Below are 26,415 nucleotides of genomic sequence, written 5' to 3'. Positions count from 1 at the left end.
TTTTTTTTTTTTCCATTATGTCCAGTTAGCCAGCATATAGTACATCACAAGTTTTTGTTGTAGTGTTCAACAATTCATTAGTTGCATATAACACCCAGTGCTCATCCCAACACAGGCCCTCCTTAATACCCATCACCCAGGGATGCCTGGGTGGCTCAGTCAGTTAAGCAACTGCCTTCAGCTCAGGTCATGATCCCATGAGCAAGGAGCCTGCTTCTCCCTCTGCCTGCCACTCCCCCTGCTTATGCTCTCTCTCTGACAAAGAAATAAATAAAATCATTGGAAAAAAAAAAGAACTATCACCCAGTTACCCCTCCCCCCACCACCCCTCCCTTCTGCAACCCTCAGTTTGTTTCCTAGAGTCTAGTCTCTCATGGTTTGTCTCCCTCTCTGATTTCTTCCCATTCAGTTTTTCCTTCCTTCCCCTGTGGTCCTCCATGCTATTCCTTATGTTCCACATATGAGTAAAACCATATGATAATTTTCTTTCTCTGTTTGATTTATTTCACTCAGCATAATCCCCTCCAGTTCTATCCATGTCAATGCAAATGGTGGTTATTAATCCTTTAATTAATCCTGATGGCTGAGTAATATTCCATTGTATATATGTACCACATCTTCGTTATCCATTAGTCTGTTGAAAGGTATCTCAGTTCCTTCCATAGTTTGGCTATTGTGGACATTGCTGCTACAAATATTGGGGTGCTTGTGCTATTCTTGACCTTCAGATAATATGTTAGAAGGAGAATCATCAGCCCCCAGGCCACAGTTGACCACTTGTCACTGAAACTATGGAAATCAAAATCACAGATAAGAGGAGGACTACTATACAAGATTTAGGGAAATTAATAAATTAATAACGTGCTATGGGTGTGGTCCAGAAATGGAATGGAAGTATTAAGTTGCATGAGGAAGATCTTTCAGTGCTGTGAATATATTTCTGTGACTATATATTAATATTTAAACTTTCTTTGAAAGTGATGTCAAGGTCTAAATTTGAGAGCTTTCATGTGTGGAAGGTCCTGTCCTTACTCCCTGCCATAGGCTGTTACTCTCACTCTCTGTTAACCCTGACCTTGCTCTCTTCTTTTGATTTATGGTGATGATCATCCTCATTGACTTCATTCTACTATGATCCTAATTAAACTTGTTAATTAGCTCTGTCAAATGTGTTAACGCCTCCTTCCCCACCACCCCTGCTCCCCCACCACATGCCTCATTCCTGCACACCTCTGTACCAGTAAGGGTAGTAAAAGGAAGTGAACTAAAATGTGACTATTTTGGTCTTTTTGCTGCTATAGGAAAACAATATTGGGTGGGAATGGTTATTAAGAATTTGGAGATTTCTGGGGTACCTGGGTGGCTCAGTGGGTTAAAGCCTCTGCCTTCAGCTCAGGTCTTGATCCCAGGGTCCTGGGATGGAGCCCCGCATCAGGCTCTCCCCTCAGCGGGGAGCCTGCTTCCTCCTCTCTCTCTCTGCCTGTCTCTCTGCCTACTTGTGATCTCTGTCTGTCAAATAAATAAATAAAATCTTTAAAAAAAAGAATTTGGAGATTTCCTAAGGATTTCACATTTTATGAGTCACTTGAGCTTTCTGTCCCATGGCTGGTAAAGAGCACACATGCTATTTCGTTGCCACACATTGGCACTTCTTTGCATCTTGTACATTCTCGTGGTCTTATGCTTCTCTGAATTTATGAGGCTCAGCATTTTCTATTCTTGTCTGAAGGACCGTTTCTCACTTTCAGTCTTTTGATGATGAAGTTCTGACTTTAGAGGACTCTGGGAAGAATACCACATACCTAGTTCTCTACTCCTATTCCTCAGCATAGAGACCATCAGCCTCACTCTCTGACTGTGGGGACCCCATGACCAGTCCAGTGATCAAGTTCACTTACTTGAAATTGTGCTCTACTTGCAGAGAAAATGAATAGGTCTTGGATATCATATGATTAGTTAGTGGTTCTGGATTACTACAGATGGGATATTGGCTGTAGGTTAAAAAAAAAAAAAAAAAAAAGGTTAAGCAGAGCCCTATTTATCACCCTCCTGAGCCCACTAAATATTATACCCCCATAAAGACAGCAGTCATCAGTTAAATAAATGAACCATTAAGTTGAGAACAGATGTGTGAAAACAGCTACCCTCTCCTGATTTACTGACCCTTAGTAGACATTAGTTTACTAATAGAATTTATCTGCCATATACAGCTTGCCCCACAGCTTAGAAGATGTGGCCTCCTTTTCTACTTTAAGTTACCTTTCCCTCCACCTCTCACGAAGGAGCCCTGGGGCCAAGCAGATGACTCTCTTTTTCCCTCTTAACTCAGTGGCTCAAAAAAATTAAGACACCATCTTGCCAGGCCTCAGACAGAGATGGCATCAGGACTTGGAAGCCACCAGGAACACAGGGGCATATTCTCCCCAGGTTTCCTCACTGCAGATACTGGGTACTCACCCCTGTACCCCATCCTAGAGATTAGCTTTCCAACTGCTATTCCACATGGCAGAAGATGACATTACAGTCCCAAGTCACGATGGCTCCTGTTATTCTGGGAACAGCCCAGAATGAAGTTGAAATCTTTAGTACTAATTCTAAATTTCCATAAGAGAGAATCTGTCTGATCCTGCTTGTCCAATGTCATCCAATGAGGTCCAATCAACTGGCCAAGAGATAGGGAGTACAAACACAGTTGCCGGGAACCTGCCCCTAAAAGGTGAAGGGGAACAGTTAAATGATCATGTGAGCTGAGAAGAAAATCTAGATCTGTTTTTCTGAGATTAGTCTAGGGTATGACCAACCCATATTTATGGATGCTTTTCATTGTTTTGGTTTGAGTTGGGTTGGGCTTGAATCAGTGATTTACTTGGAAAATGATACTCTATTTCTTCCTTTGTTTGAAGCAGCACATTGTTCTCATTCTTCTTGGTAAGAAGAGTTTGGGGAGTGTCAGGAAATGGATATGGAAGGTTTGTTTTAGCCCCTTCAAACTAGATATAAACCAAAATGTTTGAAGAACACTTTCCTTGCACCATCCTTGGGTGGGGGGAAGTCAACTATATTGTATTTTATTCTAAAAGAAATATATTTATTTTAAAGGGAAAGAAATTTGGATTATGCCTAAAAATAATTTTAGGTGTTTAAGGCTTTATCACACATGATTTTTTGCTATAAGTCCTAGCAAACTTTAAAATATTATTTCCACCAAATTATAACCCCCGTTCATTTTTCCTTTCCCAGTTTTATTTGTGGCTTCTCCTGAAAAGAATCACAGTGCCCATGTGAGAGGCTGACCACAGCTCAGTGCTGTCCATGCCCCCTTTTCACCCCCAGGACCTTCTTCTACATAGAGCAGAGAACAACACGGCAGGAGATGGTTGTGATCTGGCAGCTACATGGGGCTGGACTCAAACACCATGCTAGAATCCATTCTGGGGATTTACCTTCCTTTGAAATAGGCTCTATTTCCTAATGCCTGAGAGATCTTAAATAGCCTTTGTTTTGTCCCATTTCCCTCCAGGCTTAGCGCAGATATGAATGCTGATGTGGTGTGTCATACCCTGGAGTTTTGTAAGCAGGACCCCGGCCAACCATTGTGTCATCTCTATCCGCTTCCCAAGGTGAGTGGGTTTTCACTTTGAATGTCAGATTATGGTGACATGCAAGCCCTTTGAAAATGTTGTAAAGGGAGGTTCAGCTTCACGGGCCCAGTGGTTTGGGAACAGAGAGAGGCAAGATGACATTTTCAGTTACATCATGTCACATAATATTGCCCAGTTTTAACCCAGACCCTTCCCCTCCCTCCACCATGCTGCCAAAGAATGTCTTTTCTATTTAACTATCATAGACTATAATCTAGAACTGGGCTTGCATTAAGTGGGAAATCTAATCAAGAAGAGAAGAGGTTAAATTTCTTTCTAACGTTTAAAAATCAAGCAGGTCACTTTTATAGCAAGATAAACTCATCCAGTTTGCTCAGGACTTTCCTGGGATAAGTCATGAAAGTCCCACGTCCTGGGAAAACCTGAGCTGTTGGTCACTCTGGTCCGACCTTTACTGTTCTCACCAGTAAAATGGGTATAATAAAATGCCTAAAATACCTCCTTCGTAGGTTTGTTGTAGGAAGTAAGTGAGCTAAGGTACCCAAAATGCTCAGCACAATCCCTGCTACGTAAAGAAGTCTTAATAAAAGCGGTAATCAGTATCATTATTATCAGTATCATTATTATTCAGAGATAGCTCTTCAGAACACCCTGTGTGCATTGTATCACATTGGACAATTTTCAGTTGGAATGCAGTAGACAGGACTGCAAATGTTGACAAAATTCTCAGTTCACATTCTGGGTGAGAGTATAATATTAGATCTAATTAGGCTTCAAAATACTGAATTTTCAGAAGCTTCCTATAAAAATAAAATATAAAAGAAAAGAAAATTCTATGCCTCCTATTCCAGCATTGTAGTTTTTCTGTGTATGACACAATAGGTTTATGTTTCATATGTAATTTCCTTTTTACTCTCATTGAAATAAATTCAGTTTAACACTTTGTGGCCTAACCAGTGAACGTGATGCTGCCGACTGACAGCATTAAACATCATCAGCCTGTCCCCCGGAGAAGGAAGGAAAAGGTGCAAATACCTAGAGTGTGAGCACACGTCATGCTTCCTAAGTGACTGACCACGTGCCAATTACATGTCCTCGAAATCTACCTGAGAAGCTTTGGAATCCACTAGTTTCTAGAAGGGATAGGCATTTTTAATTAAAAAAATTTCTTTTTCATATGTTCAAATAGCATGTGAATATGGTGTCATAGTAATTCACTATTTGATAATGCACAGAGGAAACGTGTCTCTATGTATAAAGGCAGGTGATAGGGGTTTTTCGTCATTTCCTTAAATAATATCACGTTATATATACATCACACTCACAGTTATATATAGTCACAAAATGTTCAACTTTAAACTATCCCATGTAAAATGACATTTCTTTATTTTCGTACCCTATGCAGTTTATACTCAGAATACCATTTCCTTGTCTTCCCATCATGACACCCTTTGTCGTTCCTCACTCAGAATGGCTCCAGCCATCCTTGCTGGCTCAGAGTGGATGGGAAGATTTCACCCTAGAAATGTTCAGGCCATGCTCCCTGCTCAGCTTGACGTTCCCCCAGTTGCTGTTCTGGACCTTCACCCACCTCCTCAAATCCCCATCACCAGCCTTCCTCCCTACAAGTGCCCCAGACAAGAGGGGCAGTTGGTGCAAACATGAACAGCTTCTCTCTCCCGCCTCCAAGATTTCTTTAATAGCAACAACTGATACTTACTGAGGACTCACTGTCCTATATGGTGCTGTGCTTACCTGTCACCTTATTTAGTCCCCCAGATAACTCCAGGATGGAGGCACCATTTTTCATTATGAGCCCTTTTTTAATGTCACAGAAACTGGGGTAAAGGGGTTATGTAACTTACTGAAGGTCATTCCCTTAGGAAAGAACAGAACTGGGATTCGTATCCCTAGCCTGCTGAGAGCAGTTGGTTAATCTCTTATCCATTGTCAATCTTTCTGAAAATCCTCCCCAGGTTGTCTCTTTGCATCAGTCTGCTGAATTCCCACCACCACAAATAACCAATGTCAAAATCTTGGATGTTTTCCTTTTAATTTTTAAATTAATTATTATTATATTGATTTTTTGAGAGTTATGATAACGCATATGTAATTTCTTACCCTACTTTGCCCCCTTAACATTACACTTTGAGCATGTATTTTTTTAATGGTATATATCAGACCTTCTTTTCATTGCTGTGGCACACCTGCAAAGCAGATGTGAATTAGTGGGTAGAATTACCTACCTACTAAAGATGTAAATAATTTCTAGTCTGTTGTCAGAAGCCTCCCCCATGACTCTCCCAGTCAATACCTACCCCTCAGTATAGCCACTGTTCTAAAGTCTATCACCACAGATTAGTTCATGCATATAAAGTTCTGTTCTTGAATGTCATATAGATGGAATCATACAACATGGTCTTTTCCATGTCTGGCTTCTTTTGCCTGTGAGGGTCATTGTGTTTTGTGTGTGTGACGGTATCACCACATGAAGGATCCCCACAATCATCCTTTGTTGTCACTTCTGCTCTAGCTTCCCAGTTAGTCCAACCAAATTCTGCTCTTGCCTGCTTTCCAAAAAATTCTCCACATTGATGCCAGAAAGGCCCTTTTGTAAGGTAGATTTGATCTTGAACTCCACCTCAGTGCCTTGATGTGGAAATCAGTTTCTCCCTCATCCTTCAGCTGGGAGAGCTTCCCGTCCTTCAGATCTCAGCTCATGTGTTGCTTCTTCAGGGAGTGCATCCTTGACTCGTCCTATATACCTATCTTGTCGAAGCTCTTATAGGTCCCTCCACAGAACCTGCCTTGTTTTAAATGATAGACCCGGGTGATTGTCTGTCCATCTCTCCCACTATGCTGTCACCTCCAGGAGAACCTGGCCTTGGTTGCCACTCTACACCCAATGCCTAGGTTGCCTCACACATAACAAAGACATATTTGTTGAATGAATAAAGTGCCTCTAGCTTATCCTTTGCATCGCTGATGGAAATTCTGATTACCCTTATTTCATGGACACATTAGTTTTCCCAGTGCCTCTCTCTGTGTCCAGCTTACGATCTCTATATTGCCTACCCAGTTAGGTATACATTTTCACTTAGCATTTCAGGATTCTCAAGAAGCCTTTCTGGACTTCCATGGTTCTACTTGGGTACCCCCTGCTGTAGCCAAAATAGAGTGATAGGCTCTTCCTTGAGCTCACCTTAATCTTCCCACCTCTGCGCCCTTGTTCTCAATCATTCCTTCCATCCAGGATGCCCTGTCATTACCAGGCCCACCCTTTGTGCTCACGTCTCTGTCACTTTCTCTGTAGGATAATTCCTAATCCTCTCCACAAAATATTAACTCTGTTCTCCACCAACATCTTAAATACCTTTTGAAGTGCTATTATGTGCCAGTGTTGTTCTAAATGCTTTATGTACATGAATCATTTAATCTTATGAATAGGTATTGTTGTTGTCCACATGTTATAGGTGAGGAAAGTATAGCACAGAGATATTAAAATATTAAGTTTACATAGATTTTCTTATTAAGATGTAAGCTTATCAAGGTGACAGGTCTATGTCTTGCCATCTTTGTTGCCTCCATTGTGCTAGGTACGTGTTTGGTGTCTGGATAATATACCAGCACTGCCCTTGACATGTGTGATCTCATGTAACAGTGCTCCTAGGGGGCGGGGGTTATTTTACAGGAGAAGAAATTGAGACTAGGAGAAGTTAAGAGATTACAAAGCTAGTAAGTGGCAACAAGAGGATTCAGCCCCAGGTCTGTTTGTCTTTAAAGCCCAAGTTCTACCCCACTGTGCTCTAGGCCTCACTTGCTACTCCTGGGTTATGGTTACTTCTATAATTGAACCACCGATCCTGGATCAGTAATTCCTCACAAATGGGACTCTACACCCTCAGTGTCCTGCTTTGCATGTGTTTCTGATTCTGGTGAAATACAAATAATATGACACGAGCCATTGCCCCTGTGAAATGCATGCTGCAGGGTAGAGAGAAGAAGGGGGTCCTTCTGCTCCAGGGCTCTGGTGGGCAGAACCCAGCAGTGCAGAGCAATGGGGTCTGACCGCAGTAGGAACAGAAGTAAAAGTGGAAGCACATTTAGGGACCTGAATAAACTGCCTAGTCATCATCTACGGCGCAGTTGACATTCCAAGCCCACTTTTTGCCCATCTTTTAGCTGCAGCTCATATCCTTACCTACCATGTGCTCAGAATGACAGAGCGTCATCCATGATTAACTGAAGCAAGAAACAGTCTACCATGTTCAGTCGGCACCAGCCGGGGGTGGGGGGGGCAGTGGGGAAGGAGGACGAGACAGAAAAGGAAAGGAACAGAAAGAAGAGAATTGCAGACTGCATTGTAAAGACCACCCAGGTGGTTTTTTGTTAGCGACTTTGAGGGTATTGTTTATACCCCACTCCGATCTCATTTGCATACAAAACTAGGCAGCACCTGCTGCGTGAATGCGTGTGCACGTGCACTCTTGCAAATGTGCACACGTGTGCCCGAGCAGCACTCTGACCCTGAAAATTGAATGTGGTTCTTCCACGTGTTCTGTGTCTTTATTAGATCAGTGCTAGACAGCACCCATCGGGCCAGGAGTGGAGCCTCCCTGGCTTTACGCGGCTCCCTCTGGGCACACCCTGTAACTTGGAACAGATGCCCTTCCTAACCACCCCCGGGTCTGCAGGGACATGCTACATTCACAGACATCTCAAAGGCATAGTCAAGACCTACTTGACAACACTTTGATCCACATTAAAAGAGAATTATATTCAGAGCATGTGCTCTACTGCAGAAAGATTCTCCTCATTTCCCTGGGGCCTCCAACCCATTTAAAGGGCTGGGAGGCAGAGGGAGGGGGGAGTGGAGAATGAATTTGCTCTAAGAGCCTATCCTACCAGTTGTGCTTATTCAGTGTAAACATCACGGGTAGGAGAAGGGGCCTTAAGCAAAGGAAGAGAGGTAGCCAGATGTGAGTTCTATATGGGAAAGGAAACATAGACATATTTATCACTGGATGAGGCAGAGTGCAAGGGAGGCTGGAAATGGAGACAAGGGGCAGATTGGAAGGGCTTCCAGTGCTAAAGAGTCATTCAAATACTGGAGTGAAAATTCAGCATGTTTTGGTATTTATTTCACGTAACAAATTTTAAGTACTTGAAATCAGTAAAACAGACTATTTAATACATTTCAAATACAAAAATTCATAAAATGGAAGTAAAATGCAAATATACTGAAATATACATTAAATGTATTCTAATATAAAAATAAAAATTGGGGCGCGTGGGTGGCTCAGTGGGTTAAAGCCTCTGTCTTCAGCTCAGGTCATGATCTCAGGGTCCTGGGATCAAGCCCCGCATCAGGTTCTCTGCTCAGCAGGGAGCCTGCCTCCCCTTCTCTCTCTGCCTGCCTCTCTGCCTACTTGTGATTTCTGTCTGTCAAATAAATAAATAAAATCTTTTAAAAAATAAAAATAAAAATTACTTCAAAGAGGCACTACATAAAATAAAGTATAATGGGGGTTAAATATGAAATGAAATGACGATCTTCTTTTAAGTCATCTTAGTCTAGCATTGAGGTCATCCTTGAATTATGAAGAACTTCCCAGTTATTTCTCATTTGTCTTCATCTTCTTATCTCATCTTACATAAATGCTGATTCTAATGCAGGTACCATATTAATACCAATTTTGAAAAGTATTTCAGAAAAATAGTAAACTGCTGTGAGGGGACCCGTTGCCTGAGGAAAGCAATCCAGACTTTGAAATGGCTTTTCCCGAGTGAATCTGATTGCTACAGGAACCCGAAGCTCTCCAAGGCTGAGTGTGTGGGAGTGTATGCATACACAGGGAACTCGTGCTTTCTTGGGACCCAAATTACCACAAAGCTGACATAAAAAGGCTTGGGAAGGAGTAAGTTTGTACTCTTTTTATGAGAAAATGTCACGCAACAAATTCTTGCTGTTCAGCTGAGAGATAAATAAGCTGATCTCAGGAACTTACTTTCGTTTTTTAAACATTAAGTGTAAAATAAAACATCTAGCATCTCTTTGAATATCTCAGGTAGTAAAGTTCAGGAAAAATTACAAGTGGACAGGAAATTGAACATTTTCTAAAATGCATGAATCACTACATTTTGTTCTGGACAGTCAGCTGGGCCCTTCTGTTCTGAAGGATGAGCTGGGCTCTGTGCACAATGCTTTCAGATGTGTGAGTTAATCTTCCCCCAAGGTTTTTCAGTGAGTTCTGTTTTGTCCAATATGGTGTGTGTGTGTATGGGGGTAAATTTCTCTACTCCATCTCTGTTTAATAAGACCCAAGTCTCTAAAGTCCGCCTTTGTCCTCTCAACATTGTAATGATGACTTGTCTTTTTTATGAGAAAATAAAAATGAATTCAGGGCTCTCCATTAAACAGAATCTGTATTCAAACATGGAAAAAAAAATTACTTCCACTCTCATCATCACTACACTGGAGCCTGCGTGGCTACTGTCATGGACAATTCTAGCAAAATAGTAGCTCAAACCTAAACTAAATAGAAACCTCTCTTCCCATTTGGTCATCTGGTCAACCCCTTCAGCTCCTATTTGCTCTTCCCCTTTTTCCACCCTAACTCTGTACAGTATGTGAGTGTTTTCTCCCAAATCCAAGCTTAGGGGCAAACAAATCATTACATAATACCCATTTTTGTGATCATCAGAGTTTCAGGTTAAGGAAATTTCCTTCTTGAATGATGGCTAATCTTCCCTGTGACTTGGCAAACTATTAAAAAATCAGGTGTTACTTGTGAAGGGAACATACATTCCAGGAAGAATAACCTACAATTTTGGACCATTTTTTTGGTACTTCCTCAATACTCTGGAAGAGTTAATAAAGTTTCCCACTTTATAAACCCATGTTTGTCCCTAGAAGGTAACCATATCTTTATTAACCGGGACCAGAAATGGCACTAGGGTCAGAAGTGTCTTGGGTGAAATTGATAGGCTTTTAAGGCAGAGACAGTCATTCTTTTATTCCCACAATAGACCTTTTCTAGGCTCCTTTTGTGTGACAGGCACACATTAGGGCTGAATGATAAAAGGCAATGGCAAACACAATTTGAGTTGTTATACCTGTACCAAAAGCTGGCCTATGTACTTGTCATACAGCATTTAAAGTACTTCCACACAATTGCAAGCTTATTCTGTTATCCTAATTTTACAGGTGGGAAATCAAAATCCAAATAAGTTGCTGGTTGTGGAGTTGTTTATTTGACGATGTTTGTAAAGTTCCTATTTAAACATCTCAGGAAATTTTGAACAATGAGATAAATGACAGGGCGATATAGCCTTCTAGATGTGCAAAGTCAGCTGAAAAGGAAACAGAATATACTGCCTAAAAATAAACCCAGGTGCATTGGAGACTCTTGTTTTTGACAAAAGCAGCATTTCAAATCAGTGGTACAATACTGGTTTATTCAATAAATGGATGGGACTAAAGACTAGCCATTTAGAAATAAAATTTAAGCTTAATGTTTATCTATTTCTTATGGCAAAATAAATCCCAAATAAGTTAAAGTTTGAATCATTAAAAATGAAACCTTAAAAGAAAAATCTGAGCAATTTTAATTGTAATTTGTGATACAGAAGTCGTAAAGGGAGATATGAATACATCTGACTGATAAAAAACCTGCTGTTCACAAAGTCAAAAAAATAGTAAATGGGGAGAATATTTTTGTAATATGCCACACAAAGAATTATTTTTCCACAATTCAAAGAGCTTTTATAAAATCAAAAAGAAAGGAAAAATGAGCAAAGGTCACAAACAATTAGTTCACAGAGAAAGAAGATCAAAGGACCAAAAATGTAAGGGGGAAATACCAGTCTTCTTCTCATGACAAAAAGAGTGAAAATTAAATGAAAGGCCAACTATCTCTTATGTATTTTGCCTCCGCAAAACTCTTTGAAGGTCATTAGACAAGAAATTATTGAAGAAACAGAAAGGTTTTAAATATCAGAGACTACTACATTAAATTGCTCCCTGAAGACTTTGAAGGCTTAAAACGCTAACAGAACTGAGGAAAGCATTAAGCCCCATACTCGGATATACAGACTACTGTTCAGTCTTTTCTCTGGGCATTTTGAGGTATCTTGACAGAGATACCACCCTCTATTTTGGTGTAAGCCCGTATTTGGAATCTTAGAGAATTTATCTACTTAGACTTGTTTAAAGACAAATTTGGAGGTCATTAAACTCATATGATCTTTAAAAGCTTCAAAATACAGCAGAAATAATGCAAATTTAAGTTACCCTTTCTGCTAAGTAGAAGAAATCAAATGATTCCAAGAAAGGTACTTATATGGTATTCAAGATTTAAAAATGTTTCTTGCCTACTTTAGAAAAGCTTAAAAAAATAACTATTTTTTTCTTGATAATATGCTCTTTTCTTTCCTTAGCTCAAGAAAAGCTAATGACTCTAGTGAATTTGAACAGTTCAAAAGATACTTCAAATTCTGACTTTTTAAATTTTTTTTTATTTTTTAAGATTTTATTTATTATTTGACAGACAGAGACACAGCTAGAGAGGGAACACAAGCAGGGGGAGTGGGAGAGGGAGAAGCAGGCTCCCCACCGAGCAAGGAGCCTGATATGGGACTCGATCCCAGGCCCTGGAATCATGACCTGAGCCTAAGGCAGACGCTTAATCATCTGAGCCAGCCAGGCTTCCCTAAAGTTTTAATCAATGGTCTCCCAATATCCACTCTTGGCCCTTGCCTTCACCTAAATAGTCACCCACATCAGAACTCAGTTCTGAAGTCATTTCCTCAAAGAAGCTTTTCGTGGCGCCCAGACTTCCTTGCCTTTCATCAGACCTCTTCCTTACAGAATGTATTACAATTGTAATTAACAATTGCACAATAAGCTAAATAATTATACAATTATTATTTAACATCTGCTCCTTCTGTTAAGGTATAAATTCCATGGCAACAGATAACCCAGCTGTTGTATCCCCCAGGCACACGCTGTTATATGTGATTTTCCCAGAGCCCAGCACAATTCACTGCAATTAATCCCTCAATAAATATTTGTTGAATGAACAGTGGACCCAAAGAGGTCCACATCTTATCCCCAGAACCTGTGAATGTTACCTTATATGGGAAAGGGAATCTGTAGATGGGGAAACTCTCCTGGATCATCTGGATGAGCCCCCACGTAATCCAAAGGGTCCTTATAAGAGAGAGGCAAGAGGATCAGAATGTGAGAAGAAGATAAGGCAACAGAGATGGACTGAGGAGGCCATCAGCCAAGGGGTGTGTACAGCCATGAAACACCAAAGAGGCAAGAAATGGATTCCCCCGGGACTACAACTGTTAACCCAGCTGAAACCTGGTTTTTGTCTCCTAAGACTCATTTTAGACTTCCGACCTCCTCCGGAACTGTGACATAACAAATTGGTGTTGTTTGAAGCCACTATGTGGTAATCTGTTACAGCCACAATAGGAAACTAACACAGGTTAATTGTGAAACATTGGACAAGACTGATCTAGCAACCTGAATGCAAACGGAATAATAACATATTATTATTATCATAATAATCATAACAACAGCGACAACAAATAGAATATTATGTTGCAAAACAGTTGGTCTAAACAACCCAATGACCAAACCACACTTACCATCTAACTAACCCACTTATTTGCCAGAAATCGTGTGTTTAAAAAGTAGGACAATAACCTGTAATAAGAACAGCCCATAGAGTCTAGCACTGGAGAATTTCTGTGCACACAGACTCTAGGGAAGAAACAGTCAAAATATAACTGAAGAATGTTGGTTGTGAAGCCTTGGAGAATTCCAGCGCCGGCTCTTGGACTTCTCATCTCTAAAGCGGGATTAAGAACTGTTAATCCCCACCCCACCCCACTGCTGTCAGTATAAGGTAAAGAGCTACAGCATATACAATGACTGGTACAGACCTGGAAGCATCGAAGAACCCTGTATGTGTGCAGTGATGGTGGGAAACTCAATGGATGACAATGTCAGAAGAGCGGAATGGGAGTAGTGCTGTTTAAAACAATGCTTTTTAAAAAGATGCTGTCTGGGGAGAAGAATAAGGGTAGTATGATTAAATATATTAATGATACTAATAGCTCCATAATGCAGAAGTAGCCCAGGAGAAGGAAAGAAGAAAATGTAGCTAACGGTAAAATACCTATGAAGAAGAGCTATTCAGTGATAAAAAGGGAATACATTTGAAGATAATGGCTTTTTTCTTTCATATTTCTGTCCCTCCCTTCCTCCCTCCCTCCCTCCCTTCCTTCCTGTCCCTGGAAGAAGAAGATGGCATGAACTGACTTCATTTTTTCCACACAACTAAGAGTCATAAATGCCCTTTGGAGCTGGGCCTCGTTGGAACATGGAAATCAAACTGGGCTTTGGTAGACCTCATCCTATGTATTGGAAAATCACCACTGTAGGATACAGTGGAATATAGATACAATAACAGAGAGCAGATCCCGCCCAAAGGCCAGACATGCCAGGATTTCATAAAATCTTACAAGTAGAGGCGCTTCCAGCCTCTGTCTTTCTACTTAATAGAAGTCACCTCAAAGGGCTTTTCCTCCTTTCTCTTGGCTCTTCTAGTCTGCCTTACATTAGAGGTATCCTGTGCTTACTGCCTCCAGTGGTTAAGTCTTTGGAGATAGCGTCTCAAGTCTTGCTCCCTTTTTGAATCAACTTACACCATTAAGTATGGGGGTGTGGGAAAAAACCTGTCCTAATAAACTTCTAGAAAAGATCCAAGTAGATCAGTGAAATTCCCCCACCCTCAAACCCTCCAGTGTACGTGCCTGCTTTTTGACAATAAAAATCTCACATCTAAAATCATCATTTCACTTCCCGAGGGGCTTTCTCCTTTGTGGGTACCTGTCACTGTTGTCAGGAGTGTGAAGTGAACAAAAGGCACTTTCTGTAATTTTTAAATCTACCTGCTGCTATAATTGATAGTAGAGAACGCAATTGCTAAAAATTGTTCACATAAAAATACTATTTCTATTTACTTCCTTCACTCCTGAGTGTACCAGGATTTAATTATTTAACATCACAAAACCTGAGAAGGCCCAATTAATGAATGTGTCTTGTCCAATTCACCAATACTCCTAAAATGTCGGGAGAAATGATATCGAGTTCTGGAGCATTCCCCATACACTGTGTTCTTTACCTGTTTCCCCATCATAGACAATACGGTACACTACGCTTTGGCTGAAAGATTTGAATGTTTGGAAATGCTTTCCTAACTAGTGCTTAACATAAAGTGGCTGAAAGCCTTGAATATGCTAATGTGTGTTAGGGCTCTCTCAGAGGAGCATTTAGTTTGCAGATTTCCCCAACTTCTTCAACTTAAAACAACAACAGTTTTCTTTTCTAGCACACCTATTAACATCTCCCAGAGGGGGGTTAAAAGCACAGGTTTTGTGCCCAGGGGGTATGAACTGAATCTGGACTATGCCCCTCGCTGGCTCTGTGACTTGGATTTTAGCCACTCTTAAGACTCCGTCTACCTCATCTGTAAAATAGGAATAATGGTACTTATTACTTAACACTTGTTACATTGTATTCTAATTACATTTTATTGCCAATCGTCTCTCCCAGGTTATAAAACCCTTGATGAGAAGGATTATGTCTCATTCACTATTACATCCCTAATACATAATTTGCCACACAGCATAATCAGTAAGCGTTTGTGGAATGAATGAATAGAGTGAATGACAGCCCAACAAAATGACTGACTGAATGACTCTTTCTTTCTCTCTCATGATCAGTCCTACGCTGGCTACAATGTTTGTACTTGCATTTCCAAACACAGGTGCATGGGTTGTTGGCCTACAGAGCCACATCTCTCTCCCGACCCTGTGAGCCTTTGCATGAAAGCACCCCCCACACACATGAATTCCCCTTGCATTCCCTTAAGCCCTGGTGAAACCTTGGGAATCATATTTTCTCACTTGGTTAAAATTTCAGGCTTACTCTGTTCTCGGGAAACAGTGTGGTCGCGGTGGAAAAGGTGTTGGAGTCTAGAGACTTGAGTACTATCCGCTCAGTTTGCTGAGTGGCCTTGCTTACATTATGTAACCTCACCGCTTTCCACTCAGGGTGGTTTTGAAGATCATTGAAATACAGCATCCATTTTTGTAGGCTGACGTTGTAATTATAGTAATTTTTCCAGCTATGCATTAGTGACATAACGACTCAAAACCATCAGTTGCTGTTACAATAATGTTGTGCTTACCACATGCAAGGCACTGTGCCAAGGGCTTTCTTGTTCATTACACACACACACACACACACACACACACACACACACACACATAGTATTATCTCCATTTTGCAGGGGAGGACAGTGAGTCTCAGAGTGTTTAAGTAACTTGCCCAAGGTCCCACAATTAGTGAATGGCAAAGCTAGGATTCAAACCCGCAAGTGCTCTGGAGTCCAAACTCACTTTAAATAGAAGATGATGATGGAGACTGTGACCTGGTGATCGGTACAGCATTTAAGTATCTTCCATGGAAGATCGGGAGTCACCGAACCTCTCCTCTTGTCCAAAGACTTTGGGCTGGCTCTGGTCTGCATGAACACTTGAATCATTCTAGGCAAATGTCTTCTGTGAACAACCATGGCTATGTCTTACTATATGCTCTGATGATCAAGCAAAAGGTGGACCTCCCCCCATCTTGTAGCCTACTGGGACACGGTGCCATATCGTCCTTGGAATTTTCCAAATTCTTGAGTAAAGAAATGCACTCTACGTATCCATGGTTCTTGGGATTCTTAAGCTCCCACGCTGAGAGCTTATTTCTCTGTAAGCCTGTGTGGGGCCCTCCTTGGCAAGCCACTCGTGAAAATGTTAAAGAGACCCTGTAGAGGATATGAGCCTGGAATAGGAGCCACTCTAACTAGAGGCAGAAAGTAATGAGAAACTGGAAAGGATCAACCATAGAAAGTTGCAGGATCAAATGAACACTCCAGAACCAAGCTCCTCATTGTTGATGGAGAATCTGCTTATGCCTCAGATGATTGCTCTGAGTCATAAACCCAGTATGGCTTCCAACCAGAAAGGGGTCATATCCAGCTCACCATCTAGCCCCAAATGTTCTCTGCAACCCCTGATTACAGTTGCACCCTCCATTCTGAAGTCTTAATTTTTTGGAGGATGCAAGAGTGGTCCTCATACTTCAGAAGCAGTGCCGTAAGCACCAGATTGCCAACAGTGAAAGGTTACCAATGAGAGAGAGTAATTATCTTCATTTGCCCATGGCTAACAATTTGCCCATTTGCCTGTCATCACAACAAGCAAAAAAAAATTAACTTTTCCAAGTATCTTTCTTTTAAGTTTTTTAAAAGATTTTATTTATTTGAGACAGATACAGAGAGCATGAGCAGGTGGAGAGGCAGCAGCAGAGGGAGAAGCAGGCTCCCCGCTGAGCCAGGAGCCCCACTCGGGGCTCCATCCCAGGACACTGGGATCGTGACCTGAGCCAAAGGCAGATGCTTAACCAATTGAGCCACCCAGTTGCCCCTCCAAGTATCTTTGAAGCCTTATATCCATTTTCTTCTGGGGACAGAAGATCAGGCCCAGTATCTATATTCTCTTTTTTATGTTGACATTTGTGCACTCGAACTGTGGGAGCAAGTGACGCTCTAGTCAAGCCAGGTCCTGACGATCCTGTCCTTGGCCTTCCAGGGAGGTCGACAGAAGCATCATCACACATGGCACTATGGGGGTCAGAAGGTATTTGGTGCAGCCCTTGTCACTGGGCTTTTGTTTGTTTTGCTTGCTTGTCTTTATCCCTCACTACACATCGGTCCCCTCAGAGAACCGAGCCAGATGAAACCCAAATTAGCCCCCTTAAGGGGACCCGAGTGGCCTGTCCTACAAGGACCCTGCTGAGGCCTCTTTCTGCCCCTCTCGCTTCTGCTTGCTGTGCTCCTTCCTCATCTGTCTCCTCCACTACCCAGAAACCCTGGGAGGGCAGGAATGTCTCTTCGCACCAGATCTCCAGTGTTCTCACTGTGTCCCTATGCCATGATTATGTTTTTGTTTCTTCAGGAAGGAACAGGGCAATATATATTGAGTTCTTTTTAAAAAGCATGCATTGCTGAATTTGTGTTCATTATCGAAAATTTAGAAAATGCAAGAAAGAACCGAAAAGGAAAAAGATGTCACCTGCAATTATTATGGCATATTTCTATGTAGGATTTCTTTTCTCTGTGTGTAATATCTGGGAGCCTCTTTTCCTTGATTAACATAATATCCTACAGGTTTTCTCTTGAGTTTTATTTACATATCAGTTGAGCATCTAGTGTGTAGCATGGACAGTTGTAGGCCCTTCGGGTGCTTGAGCTGAGCTTTAGAATGAAAGGGGTATTTCCAAGCAGAGAAGCAGGGGGCACGTGATTAAGGTGGAGGGACACCAACATCACATCACGGTATTACAGAGAATGAGTTTTAGGTTAATGAGAGCAACCAAAAAGGGCACTGTGACAGAAATTTGCGCCCAGATCCAGTTTCTTATAATGACCTTGCCCAAGAGGCTTACTTACCAGAGAGCTTCCAGGATTTGTGAGAATTTCCAGAAGAAGCCAAAATTGCATTCACGCATCTTGGTTTTTAAAGGGAGGATTATAATGAATTGTTGTGGGGCTGTTGTCAGCCAATCAGACTGGACACTGGGTGTGGTGTTGGAGCTCAGTCTACAGGTGCCCCTGAGGTTGTACCATGACCTTGGCCCCTTTGTGGATGGATCATAAGGAAGTCTGGAAGTCCTAGGGAGAGGCTGTATGGCCAGATTGATGATGGGAACACTCAGGGGCTCAGGGACATGGGTGTTCATTAACTGGCACATTCATGGTTCAGTATTTTGTGAAACATACACTGTACAGGGGCGTCCTGGTGACCAGACTGACCTGGAGAGCAGCTTCTCTTCTCAAGTTGCTAACATGCACTCTTAGATGCCAGTGGGCCTGCTGCCTCTGACACAAGAGGCTTGGTTTGTCCTCCTTTGAAGTTGAGCTGGAAGAATGTGATGTGGGGCAGAAGCCAGGGAGAGGGTTTCAGAGCCGGCCCATGGAGGGTAAGCCAGCTCTTATGGCTAGCTTTGCTCTCCTCCTTCCTAAAGCACCTGCTGGAAAGTTGGGTCCAACCCAAGCTAACACCGGGTGGTCACTCCTCCACCCACGTTCGCTCCGCATGGCTGAGGTCTTCGGAATAGCACAGTGCTCCATAATGGAGGGAGGCATTTCCCCGGGGGTGAAGAATACACAGAGGGGTCAAGCAGGGACACAAGTCCTGAACGTCCATTAGCAGCAAGAGTCACATGTCCCATGAGGCCTGTCCTGCTGTCCGCTAGCTCCAGAATCCCATTCCAGTCCCCGTTCTTTCTGCTAAAATGCAGGGGCAGTGTTCTCATTTTCCTGGAGTGAGAACTATGGCACTCTCCCATAATCCCAGCTTCCCTACTGATGTGTGTGAGGGGACATCCGGAGCTGAAACAGAAATTTTCCAACCAACCCATCAATTACTGAGCTGGGGATTATTGGGGCAGGCCTTGGCCTAGGGCTTTACATGCATGATGTCCTGTCATCCTCCCTGCCCCCTAGGAGGTAGACATCATTCCCATACTACAGATGACAACAATAGGGCTTTCTTACATGTTAAGGAAGTAAATCTATAGATACTGAAGGGCTCAGAGTTTAACTTGCTCAAGGGCACACAGCTAATATTCAGTAGACCTAGGGTTTGAACCCCAGTGTGCAAACCATCACCCAGGCTCTCCTAGGTCTTACAGAGAGCAGCACGAGGAAGAATGTGGTTAAGTCCAGACGGGGGGAGATCAAAAGGTTTGGGAAGCATTGCTGGGAGCACATTCTCCCACCCCCTTCCCCCAGGGTGACTTTTCTCCCAAACTGCCCACAAGTATACAAATATGGGATTATGTAGCAATAGTCATTGGTCGTACCTCTTTACACATGGAATGTGAACTAAGAAGATACACCTGGTTGCTGTAGACAGGGCTGAAAGAATAGGGGCGTGGAACCAGAAGAGTTTGTGCATGGGAGATGGGGTGTTACCTTGTGTGGGAGCAGTCACCACTCAGGTGAGCTGTTGGCAGCCTCCTGCCATGGGGTTTCCAGACACAAGGAGGAGGTATCTAGAGGCCTCCACATAGTAGAGCAGGTGGGAAGGTAAAAGTTCAGACTGGGTCTCTGCCAGACCTGGCTCTGAGATCTTCACCTAGTTTCTTAGCTTTCCTGCGTCTCAATTTCCTCATATATAAAAAGGTCGTATCTCTCAGAGCTGTTGTGAAAATTAAATAAGATCCTGTTTGCAAAGTACTTAGCCTGGCATCTGGCACAGAGTAAATCCCTTAATAAAGAGTTATTAGCATGAAATTGCCTTCTCGTGAATTTTTTCCCACAGTTTTATGGAATCATTTCTTTACTGCAAACTTACGGACTTTAAAAGCCCTAACTTCAGAGAAGACATACAAAGAAGAGATGAAGCGCAAGCTTCTAATGTTTTCTAACTTTGTTTTTATAGGAGCCGTGGAAATTTACGTTAGAGAAGGCAAGACAGATTGTGAAGAAATCCCCTATTCTGGTAAGCAGTGGATGAGAAGAATACCAGCGTTGTGCTGGGTGCCTTCATCTTCCCCTTCCCCTGCTCTTATACCCCTAAGGCTACTCCAGATCCATGCCCAAAACACACCATAGCTGCAGTGAAGTAGGAAAGTGAGGGCCCCCCCCCGCCTTTTTCTCCTCCCTCTCTCCCAACAGCAGTGTTTCTCAAACTGGGCAGTACTGATATTTGCAGCTAGTTACTCCCTGGTAGCGAGCATTGTCCTGTCCACTGTAGGGTGTATAGCAACATCCCTGTCTTCTACCCACTAGATGCCTGTAGCCACATCGCCCTTCCTCAGTCGTGACAACCATGAATGGCTCCTGATGTTGCCAAATGTCCTCTGGTATGCGCAGTTGAGGACTGCTACTCTCCAGTAGACCATTTTAGAGGAGGCTCTAGCCTTCTGACCCTCCACTTTTTTTTTTTAAGATTTTATTTATTTATTTATTTATTTATTTATTTATTTGACAGAGATCACAAGTAGACGAAGAGGCAGGCAGAGAGAGAAGGAAGCAGGCTCCCCACTGAGCAGAGAGCCCGATGTGGGGCTTGATCCCAAGACCCTGGGATCATGACCTGAGCCGAAGGCAGAGGCTTAACCCACTGAGCCACTCAGGTGCCCCTGACCCTCCACTTTCTAAATATGTGACTTCAAGCTGAGCCTCAGTTTCCCTCTCAGCAAGATAGAGACAGTGGTAGTACTCCTTTGTCAAAGCATGGTTGTGAGGACTAAGAGAACGGGTGTGTGTCAAGTGGTGGTGTCATGCCTGGAAATTCTCTAGCACTCAGTCGATACCATGTTTAGTTCAAATCGATTATCATGGAGTCAAGTATTTGATTTAGGCCCTGAATGCAAATGAGCCCCAACTGGATAGGAAGCAGAAAAGTAAACCTTCAAAGAACCAAGTGTCCCTCCATGCTAAAGATCCCAGCAATAAGGAAGCATTCTTCAGAGATGAGAGGGCATGGCCTTCATCCTCAGCCTCTCCCTCATCACCCTGCTCGTCATTCCCCCTGATGCAGTACATTTAAGGTAATCTTGATTTGGCAGCACAGAAATAAGGAGGAGGAAAAGCCCTCATGGCTCAGCTTGCCAGACTTAGCAAATAAAAATAGAGGAGATCAGTTAAATTTGAATTTCAGATAAACAATGAATAAATTTTTTAGTGTAAGTATGTTTAGTGCCATATTTTTCTGGCAACCCCACTCTTGGGGGGCATATGGGTTTTGATGTACAAAGCTGGGATGCAGGGAATGGCATTATTCAGGCATTTCTACGCAATCAGTTAATCACAATGTTGCCAACCATTATTTAATTCAGTGAGTAATTAAAGACCAACAGTAGTGGGTTAGCTAATCAACTGAAGCCATAGAAAGGGAATTGAAACATCATAGGAAACCCTTGACCACCTTCAGAGCTCTAAACAAAACTGGAGAACAATATGATCCTTCTTTCCTTCTTCTCCACACGCGTCTAAAAACTTCTTCTAGGAGCATTGTTAATTCCACCAGCACAAACTGCCTTGGCATTAGCTCAGAAACTAATTAGGATTTTATGATTTTTCATTTCTGTCATCAGAATTGCAAGCATAATTCATAGGGCCAGATTCCAATAATTCCTAGTGAGAAGCCAAAAACAAGAAACCAAACAAACTACCAAACAGTAATACAAAACTCCTCAAAAACCTCCTCCAATTTATGTACTCTCTAGATCAAAGCTATCAAGGAAAAAATAATCAGAAAATGCCAATAAGTGTCTCTTGAGTTACTGCTCAGATGATAGCAGCTGCAATTAGTTACATTGTGATGGCTGGTCTAACAGCAGACCTGGCTGGGATGTAGAAAGACACATACAGTAGGTTGCATATCATTTCAGCACAGCCTATCAGACTGGGGAAAAGTGAAGTATTGTGGAAGGGAATGTTCCAGAAAATATCTGCATCTCAGTGAGGCCCTGAGAGGTTCCTCATGGATCTAGCAGAAAACTGAGCATCTAAGTTTTAGAGTACCTGAGTTGTGGAATCAATTTGTTGGATTCTCACAAAAACTCATAGAAACTAGTATATTTTTGTTATCAACCCTGTTTTATAGATGAGAGAACTAAGGATCAGGTATGTTAAGTAATACACTCATTCCCCATAGCTAGTAAAGGGAGAAACCCATCATTTAAATCCAGATCTAGCTACTTCCAAGTTCCTACCTTCTCCACTGTGCCAATAGCTCTCAACCTCCTCAGCACTAACTTTCAAGAAGCACCATTCACATCACAGGCTATGTAGGTTAAAATTATGCAGTGCATGACCTGTGCAACTGTACCTGACATCACTCATCAAAAACCTACCTACCCAATAGAATCATCTTCCCCGGTGCAATTAAAACCAGGTAAAATAATATGTAGCAAGTGTTGAAAAGCACTTCACCATGCAGAAATCCAACTTTATTTTGGCTGTGTATTGAAGAGTAGTTGTTCTCTCCCCTTTGACCTTCTGTTTACCCCAGTCACCACATTTTTTTTTCTTTATTCAACCCCTGTGTATTGTTCTGTTTTCATTTAACATCCTGGTGCATGGGAAAGCTCAGGATACAAGCAGAAACTCGTTCAAATAGATTGCTAGATGAAGATGCTGCGTGGCTCCTGTGCCCAGGGACAGCCCAGACTGAGACTTTCATTTAAATGGGATTACATGCCGCCAGGTGCAATATTTCAAAACCATTGCTGAATCAATAACAGCCCTCATTTTGCCTCTGTCTAGCCAAGTTCAAATTGAAAGGAAGGGGCTGGCAAACTGCAAGGGAGGAACTCTGCAACATTACTCTGTGTCTGTCTCATTTCTCTTTGCAAGGAAAGGATAAGAGGTTAGTCCTTCCCATGCCATGTGATGAAAAGACTGGATAATTAAAACCTCTGTCTGGACAGGAGGAGTTCAGGGTGGGGGGATCAGATGGTCCCTGGGCAAGCTTCATCTATTATACACACCCTATACCCCATTTCTGCACAATGAATGTCAGAGACAGCCGCAGCCTTCAGTTGAATTCTGACAGTGAACAGCTGTGCAGATATAACATTTAATTCTTTTGTACCTCTTGTGCAGTAATGATAAGGCTGTCCATGTAAATTTTTCTGATGTATTGGTTACATCAGTGTTAAAATCTACCTGGTCGTTAGGTTAATTAGACCGAGGCCTTCAGGTTCAAGTAAATATTCAAAGACAGAGCTCAGACATTCAAATGCAACCTGACTTTGAGCTCTGAGTCTCAGAATGTGTCTGTATTTCCAAACTGCCACCCTTGTTGCTGTATAATTTCATGCTGGTGTTTGCTTTACGGTGTGTCCGCAGTGCTCGTCTCTCTCAGTTACCAGGTCTCTGGACTCAACCTTCTGAACACCCCTCCTTTGCCTGACATCTCCCGCCCTCCCACCTTACAGCAGTGGTTCCCAGTCAGCAGCAACTTGATCCTCCCCACCTCTCCCCTGAGGACATTTGGCAATGTCTGGTGACATTTTGGGGCTGCTTGCGTCTGAATGGCAGGGTGCCAGATACACTGCTAAACATCCCACCAGGCACAGCGCAGCCCCACAACAAAGACTTATTCAGCCCAAAATAGCACTAATGCTGAGATTAGCAACCCCAGGATCGGGTCTCTCTGCCCCAGCTCACCTCCTCTGGGCCACCCTCTCACCCCCAGGATACCTTCCTGAAATACGAATGGGATCCCTCAGCTAACACCTTCAGTAATCACTCCATGGGGGAGAGCACACAGTGCAGCATCCCAGACTGGTCATGGTGCCTCCTTGCTTCCGGGGTTCACCACGTCCTTGTGCTCCGCTATCCCCCAGCCAGGGTGAGACATTCGGCGGTCCCCTGATGCCACACCTCACACTCCACGGCCCCTCACAGGGCGCTCCCTCTGCAAAGCCCCAGGCTTCCCCCGCTTCAGCAATCACTTCAGTAACCTGGGACCTTGATAAAAACACAGACTGATTCAACAGGTCTGCTGTGGGGCCCAAAACTCTGCATTTCCGGAAGTTCCCAGGCACACTTTCTGGGTTTGTGATCACACTTTCATCAGTGGTTCTCAAACTTTAGCAACCATCAGAATGACCTGGAGACTCGGAAAACTCTGATTCCCGGGACCCACCCCAGGCTTTCCAAGTCAGTAGATCAGGGAGGGGTGCACAAATTGTACCTGTAGCAAGTCTGAACCACACTTGGGGTCACAAAGCCTAGAATATCTGCCCCTTCCTGCCAGCATCCTTCCTACGGGACTTCTCACTCATCTCCTGCCTCCTCTACTGGGTTTCCAGACAGCTGTGTTAATGCCGGGACCACTGCGGACATCCCAAAGCATGCCAAGAGCTGAGATGCTCACCCCTACACTCCCCTAAGCAGTAAGCTTGATGAGGACAAGGACAGCCTCTTCTGTCTCTGTATCTTACATGTGGATGGGGCACCAATAAGGATTGCTCCTCTCATTCTAGAAAGTTGAACAAACCTCACAAAGTTTTGCTCAACTTTGATTCATAGCATGAAAATGAGTTTGCTTTGTTCTCCTCTGTCAGGGTCAATGTATCACCAACGCTACTGATCCAACTCATGGCCGTCTGAAGGACTCTTCTGGCTGGTGAAAATCACCCCCTCTCTCCCTGCTCACCAATAAATGCTAGTTTCAAACTTTTTCAACCCTGTTATCTTTTACTTTCATCTGAGGAACATATCATGGAAACCACAATCATTGTAAACATATCTCTTAGTCAAAAGCCGGGGCTTTCCATCCATCACACAGCTAGAGTCTTATGGAAACTGCTTTCTGAAATCCCTTGCTCATGACGCTTCAGGAGCTTCATCCATCCACCTCACCTGCCCCCATGGGGCCACCCAGGAAAGGGGACTTCCTCCTTCCTTCTTCCCAAGCCCTGACATGTCTCTCCAATTAGTCTTGTCTTTCTCTTATAATAGGCTGAGATTATTCTGTTGGAACACGTTCTTTTTTCAAACCCTTTCTCAAAGCCCTTGGGTACAAGGAGGGAGAAGAATGTTGCACGAGTGTAACAGATCATGGTGGGCCAGACCTTTTGGGGGAGAAATGGAGCATAGGTGAAGGTGGGAGTCGCAGGTGGCAGGAGGAAGGGGAGCTGAAGGCTGAGACCCCAGCAAGAACAAAGGCAAGGAGACAGAGTGAGGACAGAGTGTGCAGACAGAAACAAGAGGTCAGTTCAGTTAAACGAGATGGCCCAGGTTCTAAAGGAAAGAGGCTCCCGAAATCTAGATTATGGAGCCAGCAGGAGAAAAAGGAGCTTTATAAGTTGCAGGGCTATTCCGTGAACTAAGCAACTCTTTTTTTTTTTGTTTTCCTCTCCAGAAACATTCCAGAAGTAGTTCTGATATTTGTTCCCTCCCATTTTTGGCCAAGATCTGTCAGAGGATTAAATCGTACGTATACTATTCCTACCTCCCTGAATACTGGCATGAGATGGCACCATTGGTTGTCCCTGTTTTCCAATGACTAAAATAATTGTCAGATGCAAAAGGCACCTTCCTGAAGGTGTGCATTGGTCGTGTCTCATACCATGACTTGTACAGAAACTAAAAGACAGATGAGGTCTGCACAAATCATTTTGGAAATCCACTGCATAACAGTATCTTTGAACCAAAAATCTGACTTATCCCCTGGGCTGGCAGGCAGCCTGCTGGTGACACTTCTGGGCAGCTTGGTGCACATCCGTGCCGCACATGGGGACAGCCCCTCCTTGCTGCGTAAGACACAGACAAGGTCAAGGTTGGCGCCTCGTCATGAAAGGAACTCTGAACATGTTTAGTCCAAGGCACTCACGAGGCTGGAAAAGGGACTAATTTATTTCACAGAACCCAACCCATTACCTAAAAGCTCTGGCTCAAAAATGTATATACAGTGTTGCCAATGCAGAGCCACTGTCCCAATTCCCAGGACCTCCTATCTCTATTTAAATCCCATACCCCAGCTCTCATCTGAGTCTGTCCCATACCCCAGCTCTCATCTGAGTCTGGGGTTATGCTGGGTGTCATCATAATCACTGTCCACAGCATTAAAAGATGCAGTGGTGTGCCAAGAGGGACATTGGACCAAGAGGCAAAATAGCACAGGCTCTACCTTGCACTTGGCCACTTTCCTCATG

The 26,415-nt window shown here is 43.0% G+C and overlaps 1 protein-coding gene across 4 annotated transcripts in view; it reads left to right on the top strand.

Annotated features, from left to right (window-relative positions):
- The window catches only part of AOAH (acyloxyacyl hydrolase), a 163,141-nt gene that overhangs the window by 37,481 nt on the left and 99,245 nt on the right, over nucleotides 1-26,415 (top strand). For all 4 annotated transcript variants that reach the window (XM_047695588.1, XM_047695589.1, XM_047695590.1 and 1 more), the window contains 3 exons: nucleotides 3,521-3,620; nucleotides 20,181-20,240; nucleotides 25,623-25,693. In XM_047695588.1, the coding sequence (XP_047551544.1) occupies nucleotides 3,521-3,620; nucleotides 20,181-20,240; nucleotides 25,623-25,693 (231 nt within the window). The remainder of the gene's footprint in view (nucleotides 1-3,520; nucleotides 3,621-20,180; nucleotides 20,241-25,622; nucleotides 25,694-26,415) is intronic.

The sequence above is a fragment of the Lutra lutra genome, chromosome 11 (assembly GCF_902655055.1).
Source record: "Lutra lutra chromosome 11, mLutLut1.2, whole genome shotgun sequence".
Classification (NCBI taxonomy): domain Eukaryota; kingdom Metazoa; phylum Chordata; class Mammalia; order Carnivora; family Mustelidae; genus Lutra; species Lutra lutra.
This window is presented reverse-complemented; position numbering and strand designations above follow the sequence as displayed.